This window comes from Dermacentor variabilis, chromosome 10, assembly GCF_050947875.1.
Source record: "Dermacentor variabilis isolate Ectoservices chromosome 10, ASM5094787v1, whole genome shotgun sequence".
Taxonomy (NCBI): Eukaryota; Metazoa; Arthropoda; class Arachnida; order Ixodida; family Ixodidae; genus Dermacentor; species Dermacentor variabilis.
The window spans coordinates 89999735-90017512 of NC_134577.1; the positions used below are offsets into that span (position 1 = coordinate 89999735).

The 17778-nt window shown below is 44.1% G+C and overlaps 1 protein-coding gene across 2 annotated transcripts; it reads right to left on the reverse strand.

Annotated features, from left to right (window-relative positions):
- Positions 1-3577: 3577 nt before the first annotated feature.
- Positions 3578-16809, reverse strand: LOC142560804 (ubiquitin-conjugating enzyme E2 T-like). 2 transcript variants are annotated; one of them, XM_075673164.1, is made up of 5 exons: positions 16045-16382; positions 15612-15681; positions 14876-14981; positions 11486-11584; positions 3578-6747 (listed from the first exon to the last, which is right to left on the reverse strand). In XM_075673164.1, the coding sequence occupies exons 1-5, from the start codon at positions 16151-16153 to the stop codon at positions 6670-6672; spliced, it is 462 nt and encodes a 153-aa protein (XP_075529279.1). In that variant the 5' UTR covers positions 16154-16382; the 3' UTR covers positions 3578-6669. The 2 variants fall into 2 exon arrangements, with proteins under 2 accessions (XP_075529279.1, XP_075529280.1); XM_075673165.1 differs by lacking the exon at positions 3578-6747 and adding an exon at positions 7180-7269 and having other exon boundaries at positions 16045-16809.
- Between the last annotated feature and the right edge of the window lie 969 nt (positions 16810-17778).

A 17778-nucleotide genomic window follows, 5' to 3' on the forward strand; every position in this document is an offset into this window, starting at 1 on the left:
TAACAATGAGTCATTACGGTACATATTTAAAAAAAAAAAGTCCTTTTAAGGCGTTAGAAAAGAGGTCACTTGGTTCACTCTGACAACATGATTTCATGAGGTGGTAGGACAGCAACTGTAAGCGAACGCTTGCAACTTCACAATAATTTTTTTTTCCTTAGCTGGCTTCACTTGCCTAGTAGATAAAGCTGGTGCAAAATATGCATGGCACGCCCGAATCGGCGTATAGTGCCACTACTCATTCTGTACGACATTCTCATGTACTATTGGAGTCGGTGACCAGCTGAGCTATTCCCATTTCCTTAAGAGGGAACCACACATGAAAGAAATGATACGACGCACTACTGAAAGAATATTGATGTGAAATTATCGACTTTTCATTATTTTTTGCTTCAAATAAATGTCCGAATCCTCAAAAAAACTTAAGAACAAATGCTGGCAAGCCTTGCAACGCCCTAAACAATTTCCCATAACACAACTTCTACGAACTAGTTCCGATTTCGTTTCCCAAATAGGTGTACGTTTATTAGGCATTCAGCTCTGACTTGCTCAGTTGTCAGCTATGCGGCCATCCATTGGGTGGATCAATGTAGTAGCCTGAACGGCCAAATGAGCTGCGAGTTCTAAAACATGGCGATGTTCTGCTCCCATGTCACGATACTTTCTTTGTCGTGACATCAAGGGGCACGAATATCCTGTGAAACGAAACCCAAACTGGTTTGGTGAAGTGGTGTTACAGTAAATTGCTCAGGGTGTTGCGATGCTTTTCAGTATTTGTTCTTGGGTTTTTGAGGATTTGGGCCTTCGTTTGATGCACAAAATAATGAAGATTTGGAAACGTTGTGTCATTACGCGGGAGTCTGCTTGAAATCGTTGAAATGTCTGTGCCACCGCACATATCACAGTGCCAAGAGAGAAAAGGTAATTTCACGGTGATTTACATTGCACGACATACAGTGAATGAATCTTGTGCGCAAGGCTTATTAAAGCTATTAAAATATGTACTTTTATACAGAAGCTTTGTTCTCTTCAAGCCTTAATGGAAGCTATGTCCCTACTGGTACAAATTTGAGTGGTCTTGCTCCTTTAGACTTGCATGCTGGAATTGCGACGTCTCTTAAAAATGCTCATAAGGAGCACGGGGTTTCCATTCACATATACTTTCGAATAGATTGGACTTCCGTTAACCTGACTCCAGTTAAATCGATCCCAACCGATGGTCCCGTGCTGGGCCCAAGCTTTCATTATTTCAATCCTAAAATTGGCCTTCGCCAGATAATTCAAACTCGACCAGTCAGCACGTATGCGCCCAACCCCTATGGCCACCCCAATAGCAACCCCTTCAGTGGTAGCATCTGTCTTGCCAGACCTTATGGGGCAGTGAATGTGTTAAACACGCGTAGAAAAATCTCCCATCGAAAACACTTATTTTCTGCCTGTTCTAGGTACATATTCAAGCAATAACCATTGCCGACAATGTCTGATTACGCCATTTACCAGATTCTAACACATGCCTTTTTTTTAAAACAAAATTGGGCCTGGCATTGCCTGCACGGTGCAATCAGAAACGAAACCAAAGCCGCCTTCATGACATTCGTATGCTTTACCGCATAACATGTATTGCGGCGAAGCTGACTTTTGGAAAACGTCCGCCGTTTGTGCAACACATATTAGACCCTTGCCCATTCTTGCCATAAAATTGGGTGCACCTTAGATTTCCACTGTATTTAGGTGCTTTAATGTCATCGCTACGTTAGCTTACTTTGGATGCGCAGAAAGTGGGCGCATGTTTGACTAGCGGGCATGTTCCAATCGGACAAATACTGCCAAATGAATTGGTGGTGTTTTGGACGTTTCCTTTTGCATCTTGTTTATTTGACCTGCCGGATAATTCAATAAATTTTGTCAGTCCCATTGTGGTCAAATTAACTGAAGTCAACTGTAACAGTTAAACCTTAACCTTAAAACGTCAAACATTTTTTTCGTTATACCAAAAATTTTCTGAAACTGAGGTTTCCACATTAGGAGTGAGCAATTCTTTCCATTGCAATAGCAATTATAAGGACACGCCAGGTGCATTTTTGCCATCAGTGTCGCCGTGATGTTCCTTATAAAGTCAAAGGGCGATAACAACGTTGCCACATACCATACGCTGCAAGTGCAAGTGAAAGCGTGTGAAGGGAGGCAGTTTTTTAATAGGTCAAGCGCCAATAGTGACGGCACACAAGAAGAAATACAGACAGGACAGTGCCTTGTCCTGTCTGTATTTCTTCTTGTGTGCCGTCACTATTGACGCTTCACTTATTGAAAGCTATGCACCAACTAGCCCCACAACGTGTTTTACTGCAAAGTTTATACTGCGTACTCTGCAGCCGAGTGCACCATATCTTGAAAGCGATCTGCATTGAGGGCAGAGTGTAGGCGCTTCGACGATTCATACTTTTGTGCGTGCTGCGCTCTCGCCACTCAGTTTGCGTTGAAGCGACAAACAGCACGAAGGTCACTTTGCTCTCTGCTGCTGCCGAGCTGCCTCACGCCAGCATTTTGACAGCGACTGTCCGCACTCATCAAGTGTGATGTGTTCACAGTTGCCTGTGCACACTCACACCATGCTTAATTTAGTTAGTCAATGAATGTTTACAAGTTTATACAGCCGACAGAACTACTATCCTTACTTTGCGTAGCTGTCTATAAACGCGTTAAGGGCCACAGAAATTCTGGTGTTGGCGCCAGGCGTCCAGTGAGTGACAATTACCGTATATCTTCTATATGGCACTAAAGTCCTTCTTTTACCACCAAAGTTGCTCATACTTTGACATTCTTTAAAAGGTTACTCATCGCAATTTTAGGAATTCCAGCCCAGAAACAAATGTCATGAAATGAAGCACCGACAGTGCATGCCCTTTGCGTTAAATTTTCCGCGACAGAAATACTATAAGTGCAAAACAATGACAGATCAGCCCACGCAAGGGGCTGCGTTTCCACCAGAAAGCTCACCTTCGTGCATAGCGTTCATGGCCAGCGCTTCCAGGTAAACATGACGGTTGCATAAGCTGCAGTTGCCGGTAAGTGTGAGCAGCAGTCGGGGATCTTTGACTGCTGTTGCGTTTCTCACTAAAAGGCAAAGCTTAAGTGTCTTCCAAATTTTTACTTTGCTATCTCAATTGATGCCTCGCCTTTCGGGCGAAACTGCAACTTTTGTTCACATAGTATTAGGCTTAACAGATAACATATCGTAAATGAGTTTCTCGGCTCTTAACCATAAAAACAGCAGACGTGTTATCCAAGAGGCTAACATGCCCAACATGCAGTAAGCCAACTATATTTTTGGAAGGCCAGTGGTTTCGATCCCACCTTCAAAATGGTATTTTGCTTTCTGCTTTTGATGCAGTGATGAAGACCCGGCAAATTCCAGAAAGGGAGTCTACAGAACTTATTTGCATGAAAGTGTGTAGCCAATGAGGCAGCATTTTTTGTCTTAATTCCTCGTGTAGCTTTGTAAAAACTCTACGCTTGGTCGACCACAATCAATTCGCTGTGCAATATAACAGATGAAAGAGCATCGACAAGGCATGAATTGGCTCTCAAACATACATCTTTATTTCCAAACAGTGAAAATTTCACAGTGTCTCCTGAAGGCTGGCGCTTCTATATGCCAATGTTCTAGCAATACATAAGGCACTAGTAACGAACAAATCAGACAATCTTCTCGGGACTTTTATGCAGCTCAGTGCACGCTAACATGAACATGAAGATGCTATCACATGGCACATGTACACTGCTTATCTTACTCTGCTGACCATTTTTCACCGGTTAACCACTGTTCGGATTAAGCCAAACTAGGTCAGCATTAAATGTAGCAAAGCAAGTTGAAACCTTCCAGTCAGCAAGGGGCTACATGATGCTGAGTACATGGCACATTAATACATGGAACACGTTTTTGTAGCATTTGGAATGTTGAATTGCCCAGTGCTAGTATGTGCATCCATTTTGGCCACCACAGTGACCATGCTGTTAACACGAATAGAATGCAGGTAATGTGGTAACTGACAACCATAAGGAACACATTCAGGCCGGTATTAACCCTGTAATGCTCCGTGTATCACACACAAACCATCACATTCCCAGCATGGAAATCAACAAAGAATTCAGGGGAATTCCTCTGGTAGGAAATAAATAAACCAAATGATTTGCGAAGTCTTAGTACATATGTACATCGAAATTCACTTTTCACAAGCGATAAATCTGAAGCTTACAGCTGGGAATAATGCTCTACATGACACATGAACAATGCACAGTCAACATTACAGGGTTAAAAGCGTTGTGCAGCACAAAATGGGTGAAAATGAATGAAAATGTTTGCTTCCTGCCTAAGAGTGGAATGACGGTGAGGCTAGCTGAAGCCAGAAAAGGAGGAAATTGGGATGATTTGGGGCAAGCCATGTCTCCGTTACATTGTTCCTTAATTTCATCACTTTCGCGCAGATAGCTGGTATGATCTGCTTGTCCTCCACCTTCATTCTTTCGTAACAATTCCATACTTCCTAACAAGCCACGTCAGTACACAATTCAGGAAGCTCCAATGCTTTGGCATCAACATGTCATTACTTGGACAGCGCAAATTTAGTTATTAACATTGTAAGCTTCCAATTCGCCAGTCTAAATATGAAAGAAACACAAACACACACACATTTCAAATGATCCCATCTAAAATACTGTCAATTAGCTAAGAAAGCTGGACTTTGCTGAAATAAACTAGACAAAAAATGCTGCAAGTTTTGGAAAACCAGGCTTAATTCATAAACTTGACTCTGGCTAATTTGATCCTGAATGAAGGTCCCAGCTGGTGCCCATAGATTTCTATGGGCCAGAACCTGTTACTGCAATCCCAAAAGTGGCCCTCACCGGATAACTCAAACTTGACTCGTTGACGTGAATCTGCCTGACCCAAATTGTGACCCCACTCCAGATGCCAACGCCTGCAGTATCTGTATAGGCAGTGCTCGAGTACAGTGAATGCGTTGAAGGACACATTCCCTCCCGCCAAAGACGTGTATTTTCAGGCCTGGCTTGGGTAAGTTTACAAGGGATAACAGCAGCTGACAATGAATTATTATCACATTTACACTATTCTAATATGCACCTTTTCCCCCCAGAGCACTGGGCTGAAAATTGCTTGCGTGGTGCAGTCTGATATGAAACCACGTTCACAACCACCTACCGTTAATGGCCAGCATAATCGCCATTGTCGTCACAACATGGCAACAAAATGAGTTCCCTTGTAGGATGTCGACAACGGTGTGCTGCCTTCAGTCTTTGATTACAAAAGCTCATTGGAAAGATCAGTCATGTTACATGCTAAGCTAATGGCAACAAAGCCATGTCATGTGCTTTCAGCATTCGAGAGAACTGCACGTGTCACAGGATGAGCCAGCAAAGCGGTTAGTCTAGGTTTGCTCCACTATCCCGTTTACAGAGCCACTTGATAAAGGCTCTGTATCAAGCATACAGCAGCCCATATGGAAAACATGTTGCGCTCTGTAGGCAGTGAGTGAGTGAGTGAAGTAACTTTATTTTGGTCCAGAGAAGACGCAGGGGAGATCCCGCGCCACCCGGCTAGTCCCACGTAGGGACCGCCAAGCCGAACTTGACGGCCCGATCGTGGGCACTCTGGACGGCCAGGGTTTGGTCGTTGAGTTCGGGGCTGCCCAAGAGCGCAGCCCACCTATCCTCGCTGAAGTACACTGGGTATAAAATTTTCTATTCTGTGAAGATTAGCTTCACTGGTTTAATCGTTTCCTGATTGTGGAGGCACGCTGCATCTTTCTCGTTGAAGGAGCTTATTCTAACATAATTTTTACAATAGTTTCCTACTTGAACTGCTAAAGACATGGTGAAAGTTAGATTCAGGGTAATAGGGTAAATGGTGCCGTCAAAGCAGCACTGTGTTTGGGTCTTCTTTCTGTTCCTTTTTCAATTCCACCCTATTGAAGGTGCCATCAAGGTTAACAGATGTCGGTAGTAGTTGATTCTGCAGCAACATTATTGCCTTGAAGTATCAGAACTTTCAATGCCGTCATTGCAAAGGCAAATCACGCATAACAAGTATGCTATGGTATCTTAAATATTTTGTGGCTTTGAATGACATATCTTGAAACAGTTTCACAGCGCCAAGGAAACGTTCTGCTCCTTAGTTCACTAAAACCTGAATTTTTTCTAAATGTGACTAGTGTAGTGCTTGATCAACAAAAAAGAATCCATGGGTCACCGTGCTGGTGTGATTACTAAAGCTAAAACTCCCTCCAGAATGGCTTTCTTTTACAGCTCATTTCCACGAAAGCTTCCATTGCAGAACACAGAGTCCAATGCAAGGCTCCAAACCTGTCGGCACAGCAGAAAATTGTGACACTGTAACGCGATGGTACACAGAACCTGATCATGAACGTCACTGCAGGGCTGATCATAAACATAAATAAAGGCATGAACAGGCTTGCTCAGTGAAGAGATTCTAGCCAAGCCCATATGCTAAAAATCTTAAATAAGTAAGAGCACTGAGGTATGAACAAGAACTTATTCTTAGTTCCCAACTCTTATTGCAGATGAAATGAGGAAAACCCATTGGCCCAAATGGCCGCAGTGTAAACGAAACTGGGTCGGCATGCCGAAGGCTCAGCCCATGGCGTGTCGTCGCGTGTGTTCTGCGGCCAGCCTGTTGAACATGTCCCTCTGGTACTTGAACTGGTCGGCCTGGAGGAGCGGGATTGAAACAAAAAGTGGTGCATAGGAGTCTTATTTCTTTGTGTGCAAGACGTTTTTTCAAAGTGCAGCAAATTAAATTTCTGTCTAAGTAGCACATTTGCAGGCTTGAAATTCGATAGCGGTATGCTACTGAACATTTTAGTTTTTTTTTTAATCAGGAAATTTAGAAATTAGTTTTATGCTAATTAATGAATGAGTTCCTTCCTGTCGCTTTGTCTATGCCTGCCTCTAGATTTCTTTTCCTTTTTTAAGTTTCCTGGCATTCTTCTAGTATAATAAAATAATTTAGGATAATTAGTGTTCCTCAGGCAACATGGCCTCTTATTTTCTGCCACTGTTCCTCAAAGGCACCTTGTATTCAACGTCGAAGACCTCCGAGTTGGAGTCTGAAAAGAAGTGTTCGAATTTCTGCATCACTCAAAATACAAACTAGCCTTACGCACCGGCCTGCCACGTCTGCAAACCAGAGACAAGGGCGACACCAACAGTGGATAAGCTTTGCCGCACGACCTGTCGTATAAAGACAAAAGTCTCAAAACCCATCACAAAATTTCAATTTAACCAAATTTTGAGCAGAAGGCGCCACCAGTTTACAAATGTTTCACATACTTGACTTGCCTCGGGCACGGCTAGGGACGCGCATCGACCGCCACATGATTACACTGGGGAGCGCCACCTAAAGGCGCCACAGGAACACTAGAGTCAAACAGTGAACCAATTTACTACACATAATATACGGCCAGGCTCTGGCTAAACCACAGCGTCGTTGGTGCTCATGTTCTGCAGTGGCCACATCTACAGCCAAAGCTACAGAATCAATGTGGGATTTAAGCTGGGCTAGTAGGTCTACGTTCAAGGTGGTGAACAGCGCGGACGACGGGAGAAGTGGCACCACACATCTATCCTGCTCGCATCTCTTCTCTCGTTTTCTGCAGTGTACACCATGTTGCTGTGGAATCAGCGCACATTTCAAGACCTCTGTGCTGGGTACGGTACTCACAAAGCCTCCTGTATTTTTTGAACGCCCTGCCCAGGGACAGTAAATTAAAGACCACTTAGAGGGTGCCACGTTCCCAATAGTCGGCCACAATTTACGGGACACTGTCAGCGTTGCATCAACTTTCTCTCACTGCATGTCGTGTAGAAACAAAGTAGTGAGTACGGAGTGGCAGCAGTGCTTGGCGAATGTGCTAGTCTATGCTAAAGCAACACGAGGTCCGGGAACGCGGCCCCAACGCAGTGGACCACAGGCTACCATGTACGATAAAACAAGTCGGCATGCATTGTAAAAAATGCACGAGGTTATGGTCCCATGTTTAAAGGACACTTATACGAAATCACAAACATGTGAAGCCAACAGATAACGAAGCCAAGGAAAGCATAGGGGAAGTTATTTGTAGTTGTAATTGAAATGCAGAAATGATAAATTAAAGGGAAACGAACACGAACATAAAAACAACTCGCCGCTTGCGAGTCAAACCTACAGCCTTCGCATTTTGTTATACACTACCAATTAATTGTGCTAGGGCAACGTCTGTTCCAATCTCCACAATCTTGGGTATTTATGTGTGTGTAACAATGGGAGTGTTATTAGCCAGTTAGCATCACATAATGCAAAGGTTGTGGGCTTGGCTTCTACTGGCGACAGGCTGCTGTTTAATCCACTTTCATTTCCCTGTATCATTTATACACTTCAATTAACAATACCATATCTACTCGCATAACGATCACATTTCTTTGTCCACAAAAATTGATGGAAATTCAGGGGTGCAATCATTAAGCAGGTTAAATTTCCCGCAAAAAGAAAAAAAATTTTTTTTCATCTTGCATTTGCTGCCGGATGACAACAGGTCAACAAACAGGCGGCTGCCGCTGTATGTAGTGCAGGACACACAAAAAAAGATGGCGGCCGACGGAGCAAGCCAAACGCGCCGAACGCGTTTTTTTTTTCTTCTCGTGAGTACATTACATGCATTGAAACAGTTTCTTCCATATCAGTAATGAATAATATCGTTAATATCGGCAAGTTTGCGGCAATAACGCAGCCATGTCCACTTTGAGGGGACAGAAACAGATGGGTGCGCTTAGCTGCCAGTGACATAGAAACACACGGCGGGCATGCTGCGGGAACTGCGGCATTTGTCTTTACTACTATCATAATACGGCACATTTCCGCAAGGGTGGGCAAATACCTTAGCTGTGTTACAAGCGTCGGGGTATGAATAGGGTACACTTCTAACGTATCAGTGGAAACGTGGCTGCTATCGTTGCTGCTCCCGATTCGTTGCGTGCCCACGAGTGCAGATGAGAATCGAAAGGCGCCATTTTTGTTGTTGTTGATGATCACAACCATTATAAAACCTACACAAAATAAAAGCAAGTTTTGTTGTAGGTTTTTTTTGTCATGGAAGTGCGGAAAGTGACGAAAGGAATGAAATGGGGCATCTGCTTAAGAATGTTTGGTGCATGCAGACCGCTTGGTTTGTCTTGGAGAGTCGTTCGTGTAGCATTGGACAGATGGTAAGCGCGATCATTATTAGCTAGACTTGGCACACGAGATATCGCTGCGGCAAGTTCGGAGTGCTATCATTAAAAAAAAAATTTTGAATTTTGACGACAAAATTTAGGGGTGCGATCTTTACGCAAGTGCGATCATTATGCAAGTAAATATGGTACATATAACTTACCCTATGCTTTCCTTGGCTTCATATCATCATCATCAGCCTGGTTACACCCACTGCAGGGCAAAGGCCTCTTCCATACTTCTCCAACTACCCCAGTCATGTACTAAGTGTGGTCATGTACTAAGTGTGGCCATGTTGTCCCTGCAAACATCTTAATGTCATCCGCCCACCTAACTTTCTGCCGCCCCCTGCTACGCTTCCCTTCCCTTGGAATCCAGTCCGTAACCCTCGATGACCATCGGTTATCTTGCCTCCTCATTACATGTCCAGCCCATGCCCCCCCCCCCCCATTTCTTTTTCTTGATTTCAACTAAGATGTCATTTACCCGCGTTTGTTCCCTCACCCAATCTGCTCTTTTCTTATCCCTTAACGTTACACCCATCATTCTTCTTTCCATAGCTCATTGCGTCGTCCTCAATTTCAGCAGAACCCTTTTCGTAAGCCTCCAGGTTTCTGCCCCATAGGTGAGTACTAGTAAGACACAGCTGTTATACACTTTTCTCTTGATAGATAGTGGCAACCTGCTGTTCATGATTTGAGAATGCCTGCCAAACACACCCCAGCCCATTCTTATTCTTCTGGTTATTTCAGTCTCATGATCCGGATCCGTGGTAACTACCTGCCCTAAGTAGATATATTCCCTTACCACTTCCAGTGCCTCGCTACCTATCGTAAACTGCTGTTCTCCTCCGAGACTGTTAAACATTACTTTAGTTTTCTGCAGATTAATGGCAGCGATTAAAAAAAAATTGGGCCCCTAAGCGCCCCCCCCCTCTTCTTTTTCAGTTTGGTGAAAAGATTGTATGCTAGTATTCGCATATGTCTTTAAACAGTCGAACCTGTTTATAACGAACTCGATAGTTACGTGAATAGTGGTCGTTATACAAGTAGTTCATTATATATGGACCCGCCGTTAAAAACACTAAAAAAATTACCCACAATGAAGCTGGCATCAGTAGTTACAAGTTGGCAGCACTTTGGCCCAAAAACCAGATTTTTAGTGTCATTTTTTGTTCCCGGTACATTCCCACACATAGCTTGCAAACTTCTGTTAGACATGTTTGTCTAAAGAACGAAATACGGAGGCATGTCGTTCTCTGAAAATGGCGCCCGGATCTGATCACCTGTCACTTCGAAACTGCAAGCGCTGTCGCCATATTTTATTCAAGAGCTTGTTATATATTTTACTACCCACAGGACATGACTCAATTCTGCACACAAGAGTGAAGCGTTCTAGTTGGCCAGAAGCGTAAACTTCAGAAACTACTGCGGCATGTCGCCATTCTGTGGCAGTCTCAGAGGCCATGGTCCCGGCATTACAAATGGATGTAATCTACACAAGGGTCGTAAAATTACATTATCTATGTTGCTTCGGGTGAAAAAATATGTGATGTCCGAAAGGTAAAACATCACTGCAAACCGTTACCAGCAATCGGCAACGCATAAACGAAACCAAAATGCAAACGTGACCAAAACATTGTTCCTAGCATCCTGGAAACACTAAGATGCACAAATAATATGTGATTTCGCGTAAACTTAGGTCCGCAAGCAGTAGTTGTAATATATGAGGCAGCTATTCGATGGACAGCATCGCAGATCTAATACGACTGTATTGTAAAAATGCATGGAGTGAGACTCCTATGACCATTCTACTTGCCTAACTTCTGTAGGGTTACTTGCTAGACATGAAATGAAGTATAGGGTCGATCTTATGATCAGTGTTGCAGTTGGTGTGAAGGTATCATTTAAGACAGGGAACATGAGACAACAGCCCTGGAGCATTGAAAGGAAGTGAAGTTACACAGTGTTGCCGTGATTTACAGTAAGGCGCCGCCAATAAAATATCTTTCACGAGACCATAGGAACAGAATGTAGCAGTAGCGAGGAAAAATTACTCAACAAACAAAACCTGGTTTTTATGATGGCATCATCATAGGGACTGCACCTAAGCAGCATCACAATGGGTAAATTGTAACGAGGGATAGATTAGTGAAGTTCCACTGCATATGACATTCCCTGTCATGGACTGTAGTCAACTCACAAGTTCTGGCACAAGAGGATCATCAGGATTTGGCTGTGCCAGCAGGGCGTGAAGTGACAGGAGGACGACCTTGAGGTTCAGCGATGGCCGCCAGCGACCCTGCACGTAACATGCCATGACAAAGAGTTAATTGCCAAGATTTTCCGAGCCTTGCCCAGCTATTTCAGGGCCTACTAAAGTAAGCATTAGCAAACACACACATGCAAACACGCACATACATACAAACACACACATACAAAAGCCACTGGAAGTGTCCGAATCTGAGCCAGCTGGTTCACAGTCAAAACAACCACCAGCCGAAGCAACGCACGAAAGAACATGAAGTTTCATGAACATCATGAACTGTACACTGGTTCATTACCACTGTCCTGTTCATGGAGTATAATGTGTTCATGTATGCCAGCAGAGTGGGCAGGGAGCATTCCATAGTCTTCTTGATTAAAAAACATCTGAAAACTATGCCCACAGTCTTTACTGAAACATTAATGTAGACAGCAGCACTTGCAATGTGAATCATGTCGCGTTTCTCTTGAGCACTGTTTCAGTAGACAGTTTGTGCAAACTGGCTACTTCCTCACGTCCCTTGACACTCTGCTTCCCCACATAACATGCATAGGACCACAGGAGTCGGCGTCGTAGTACACAGCTACCACAACAGATGGCGCTACTATACCGATGCTGGTGCCATCCAATGACATAGATAGCTGAGGCAAAAGAGAGAAAAGAAAGGAAAAATGCAAGAAGGTAAACCAGAACAGAGCAGAATGGTGGAAGCAGAAAGATCAATGAAATAGGCATGGAACTCAGATACACTCTTATAGCTGTTCACAGAACAAACACAATGAACAGCGGTAAATGCCAAAGTCATTAGCTCATGTCTGTAGCCCTTAAGAATTATGGCAGTGCATTGGTGCAGCTTAAACAGAGACTGTGAGGTATGCCTACTGTTCTGATCAGCCGCTTACCCCGCAAAACCAGTCGCTCACATAGAATGCCACAATGGTACGTAAGCTGACACCCTCGTCAGAGCCATCTCCAACTGCGATGATTCAGGGCAAACAGATGGACAGCGCCATAATGGGTTTGGGCAATTTGCAAGGAGACATTCCTTCACATGATTTGGGGTGACTAGGGAGCCAACAAGACACGCCCTTCTGGATACCACTGGGCCCAAACTGCCACGTCTGTGTTGGAGACAGGGTCATTGTGCTCCCCGCTTTCCCTGTTTGTGCACAGTGATGTGTGTATTTTCGAGGCCGAGCCAACATCAACCTCTCCTCAGAGGAAAGGAACTGCAAACCTACGGATTGGCGAGGAATGGTGTCATCCGTATCCCAACTCCGGACGACGGAAGTTTAAAGACGAGACGGACGCTTGGTGACAGATTCGGCAGCTTAAATTTGAATATCTTTTCTGCATCATTCTTGTACAAATGGAAATATAAGTGTTTTTAAACATCCTGGATGGCCCAGCTCCACATTCTTTACTCCACCATGGTGCCGAAGTTTGCACATCTTTTTGCACATCTTTGTACCCCCAATCACAACACTACTATTCTGGAGCACATTTTTTTTACCAGATGCGATAAATTCAGAGTTTCATTCATGCAGTAGTAATTGTGCTAATGTGACTATCACTTATATATGTGAGCTAGAGAGGCTAGGGTGAAATTTCAGGCCAACGCAAGACTGCCACTTTGTGGAACACGTTTCGCATGTAAGGAATAGCAAAACTGATGTGCCTTGGCAAAAAGTGCACAACGAGTGGCTAAAAATTAAAAGGGCAGTAAATACATTATATTCAGTCGTATCCACGATCAGATTCTCCTCAACTACAAACAAAGCATTGCTATGGCTCAAACAATGCTTGCACTGTATTCCAACGAATTGTTTGACTCTTCGTAGAAATTAAGCGGCCACATGAACAACCTCATGAAGGCACATACACACTAGAAAATGATGCTAAAACAGTGGCAGTCATGTTACACGCTGGCAGTCAAAACAAGAAGCCCAGGTAAAATAACCGACCGGCTGAAATTAGTGAGCCTATTTCCACCAGGTAGCAGCAGGCTACTGCTTGTTTTTAGATGTTCCAACCGCACTTCCTACAAGAAAAGGGATAACAATATAGTTAAACCAACAGCCTACTGTGTTGGCCCTTTCAAGTTCTCTTGTTTTTCCAGGTTTTCCCTGCCTACGTTTATGAAAATTTCCTGGCAGTCCATGATCCTAGAGGTTCAGGCACAAGGAAATATTACTGGGGTAAAACTTGCCAAGTTGTTACGCCGTCCCATAATTTTCCATCAGCTGTAAATCAGGCGAGATGTACTATATCACATTTGACCGATATCGGCAAGTTTCATAATATTTCAACCTCCCAGCCTGGCTCACACTAACAAAACCAGCAAAAGACACCATTATTTGCGGATCTAGGTTCAGTTGAAAAATCTTCATTCTGGCATACCACTACATTCACCACAACTGTCGTGATTACCACTTTAGTGCTCCAATTCGAAGCAACCAGTGTGAAATTTCTTTTTTTCCCCCTTAATTATCTGGAATTGACAAATTCCCTAAAAGTTCTATGAAAATTTTGATAGTAAACGCCCCTGAATAAGTTCTCTCTAAACTTACCACTTGTGAGTAGTTACAATAAAGTATTCACCTCTATGTGAGTACTTGAGCATGAGTTCTATCCTCCAGAGACTCCTTGTAGATTATATTTGCACAATACTTTCAGTTCTTTCCAAAGTTAACTCGCGAGTGATTACATAAAACATTCGTCCTGGCTATTAAGTCAGATGCATGAGTGGTTTAATTACATTCTTAGCATCAGGTTTTGGAGAAATCCAGGCCATTGTGTATTCGTATACGAAAAGTAACCATAGGGAGCATTCCGAATACTGCAAATTGGCATGAAAATCCAGGATGCAGCATCAACATGTTAACCTGTTATGCGATGTTACACTTTCACCTCTGTTTACAAGAATTGAAATTTGGGAAAGCTTGTACGATTGCATGATGCCAATTGTATGATTGCATGGAGGGTTCAAAAGTGACGACAACAAACGAGAAAACAACAGAATAAGCAATAACTTCAAACTAAGGTTTATTCCCAACAAAAAGCACTTCTTTAACCACCATCACAAAAGTGATAAATCAAGAACATTCATGGCACGCATGCCCTCAAAACACCAAAACACAATCTCTGTGTTGGGGCCAGGAAAAGCGGCGTTTACCAAAACAAACATCAGGGTTTTTCACATTTTGTCACATACCACTCAATAATCAGTACCGACTTGAAAAACGACTGTATGCATGAGCTGTCTTTGGGCCTCAAGAGGCTATGACAAAACATTAGCTGCCAGCCGAATCCCATTGCCTGCCTCACCTTCGGTGGCATCTGGAGCACATCCAGGCAGATGCGGCCCGTAGAGTCCACATTGGGGTGGTACACCGGTGTCTGGAACACTGCCACGGGTGCCTCAAATGGGTACCTGCACAGTGCAGCCACCAGACAAAGAAATCCTCACCTGCATGCAGAAATAACTGTGCCAACAGGTTGCACGTCTGGGAAAGTTGGTCGATCATTTGCCATAAAGCGCAATCATCAGCCAGGATTTGAAAAGGATGGTTACAGTCAACTCTGCCAGAGATAGACTGAAATACTGGAAGCATTGCACTGTTAGTGGTGCCTGATCATAAATTATCTCGCTACTGTATTACGAGATAAGAGCACCACCAACGTAATCAACCGAGCAACTTGTTATGTGACAGTTCCCAAATACAAAATAATACACAGGTTGAACTTTTCACTCGTAGATTGGCTACATCGTAAGAAAATTGAATTACGCCGCAGTTAACAGCGTGACAAAATGATTTTCTTTGCAAGGCTGCTGAACGAGATTATGAAGAAACAACAGGCATACGTATATTTATTTAAATTTTCTTTCGTACGATATTCGATCGGCACCTCACAACTATATCTACATATCTACCAGTGGACTTCGTAAGATTCTGTCGTTCAGCATGCGGGTGCACATTATGTACGAGAAAACGCATGCGCTCATGAAGTTTCAAATGAGATACGAGAGATGACAGCAACAGTGCGGCGGTGGGCAACGCACCTTTCGGGGATGCGAATGTTGAGCTTGAAGGTTCCGCCTTCGTATGGTGTTCCGCTAGCTCCGGTGATGGCTGCAACGATCGAAAGCAGCGACAGGCTCAGATAATGACATCAATCGTGTGCACTAACACGAACTCGTCCCTTGAAGTGAACGAGGGTAGCGATGGGGGCTTGTTGGTCGAGAACACTTTTGATGAAGCGCGAAACCTAACACGGCCACGAGGAGGCACATATATCGTTGTGTGTTGTCTTTTTTTTTTTTTTTTGTATGTGCCTCCTCATGTTTGTGTTAATTAGGTTTCGCGCTGCATCAAAAGCGTCTTCTGAAACGTGATAACTGCGAAACAGGAGTGGAAACGAAACAATACTTGCGCTCGTTACTCGAGCCGTTCACAACTGTACAGCCGTTCGCGCTCTGTAAACGAGATACTTACCAGCTTCAAAGTTGTCCAACATATCAGCGACCGGGTTGCACACGATGCCGGGAGGCAACTGCGAGTTTAGCATCTCCAGCTCTCTCTGAATACGCACGTTACGAAGCATCGTAGCTCTCGGGAAATTTGTGCCGCAAGGCTGGGTGCGTCGTTGTACTTTTATGGCGAGAGCTCCGTGCGACACTATGCTGGTAGAAAACTGACACACGCAAAAATCAGCATACAACTTCAAATGACTTATCGGCACGCAAGTCTGTTCGTAGTTCGTGGCTCGCGGTGTCGGCCGTCATTCCATAAAGGCGCGCGCCAGCTGGAAACGGATTGGCCAGCTGCGTTATGACGAAGGCCGTGAAATTGCTGTTCGCATTATTTTGACGTCTCTGACTATTTTACCCGCGCATTTTGAACGGAATTTTTGCACAGATGTGTCTGTTCTATCCGTATTCTTACACCGTGGTTGTATGACAGTATTTTGCGCGGAGACAAGTGCAGCCTCAAATCCTATGGAATGCCTGTTGCTCATTGGTGGAACCATTGTGGAAGTAAACGGCCCCTCACTACACGGTTTACCGTGTTTCGCTCAGCACTATTCCTGCATGAGGTAAGGAGAAATGCGACCGCCGTTCACACAGCACTTTTGGTAGAGTTTTGGTGTTACGCCATCCGGGCCATGGGTTCGTACAAACTTGTTATCGTACGTCACGACTTCCAAAAATGTGCCGCAGTATAATTCAATCGCCTTATTTGGCTGTTTCGCCTGTTTTATTGTCGGAGGCCGGACTTTCCGATGCAAAAGGCACGTTCTCTCGCGCAACCGAGTTGCAGGACGCGATCGTTGCTCATTCACACCGGCGACTCGCAGAGGTCGCGCGGCCAAGTACGTTGCAAATGGTCACTTTGTTCGAAAAGCGACTATTTTGGGTCGTCGCTCGACTTTTTTTTTTTTTTTTTCTCAATCGACGTTTGCAGTCTCAAACTTACTGAACCAGTCAGCGGCGAAGGAACAGCTAGCTAGGACGTCTGTTGACGGTTATTTTACACAGCGATGACTGTGCGCGCAGACGTGAACGGCATCAACCGCGAAACATGCTGGTGTGAACCACGTGTGAACCTCGATCGGTCGATCTACCTCTGTCAATCGCCGGTCTCGGCGAGGGCAGGGCGTCTGGAGGTTTAGTGTAGACAGTGTATAGACGCTGTGGTCAGTGGCGGCGCCGTGATAAAATAAAGAACCTGACTCTGTGTCGCTTCAAAATTCTTTCTCTCGATCCTCACTCCCTTTCCGGACCCCATAGGCGCTGAGCCGTGCTTCCGCAAGGACTGCGGAACTAGCATCGTTTCCACAACACAGTTTACTACACCACACACTAGGTCGGCGTGTAAATATTTCGGAACTCTTGAAACCGCTTTGCCACTGAGGACTTGTATGTCGTTATCTTCCGGGCAAAAGTTTCCAACAAGAAAGGCCATTGTATATTACATTCCTCCCCCCCCCCCATTATTATTATTATTTTGCTGTTGCATCACAGCTGCACTCTGGAGTAGCCAGCTGGGTGTGTTAATATTAGAAAATTTAGAATATGAATCGAATAATTCAGCCTTCGAATCAAGTAGTCGGTATTCGTAAATATGAATATTCTTCACATAGGTTTTTCTTTTTTTTTTTGCTGTTGCATCACAGTTGCACTCTGGAGTAGCCAGCTGGGTGTGTTAATATTAAAACATTTAGATATA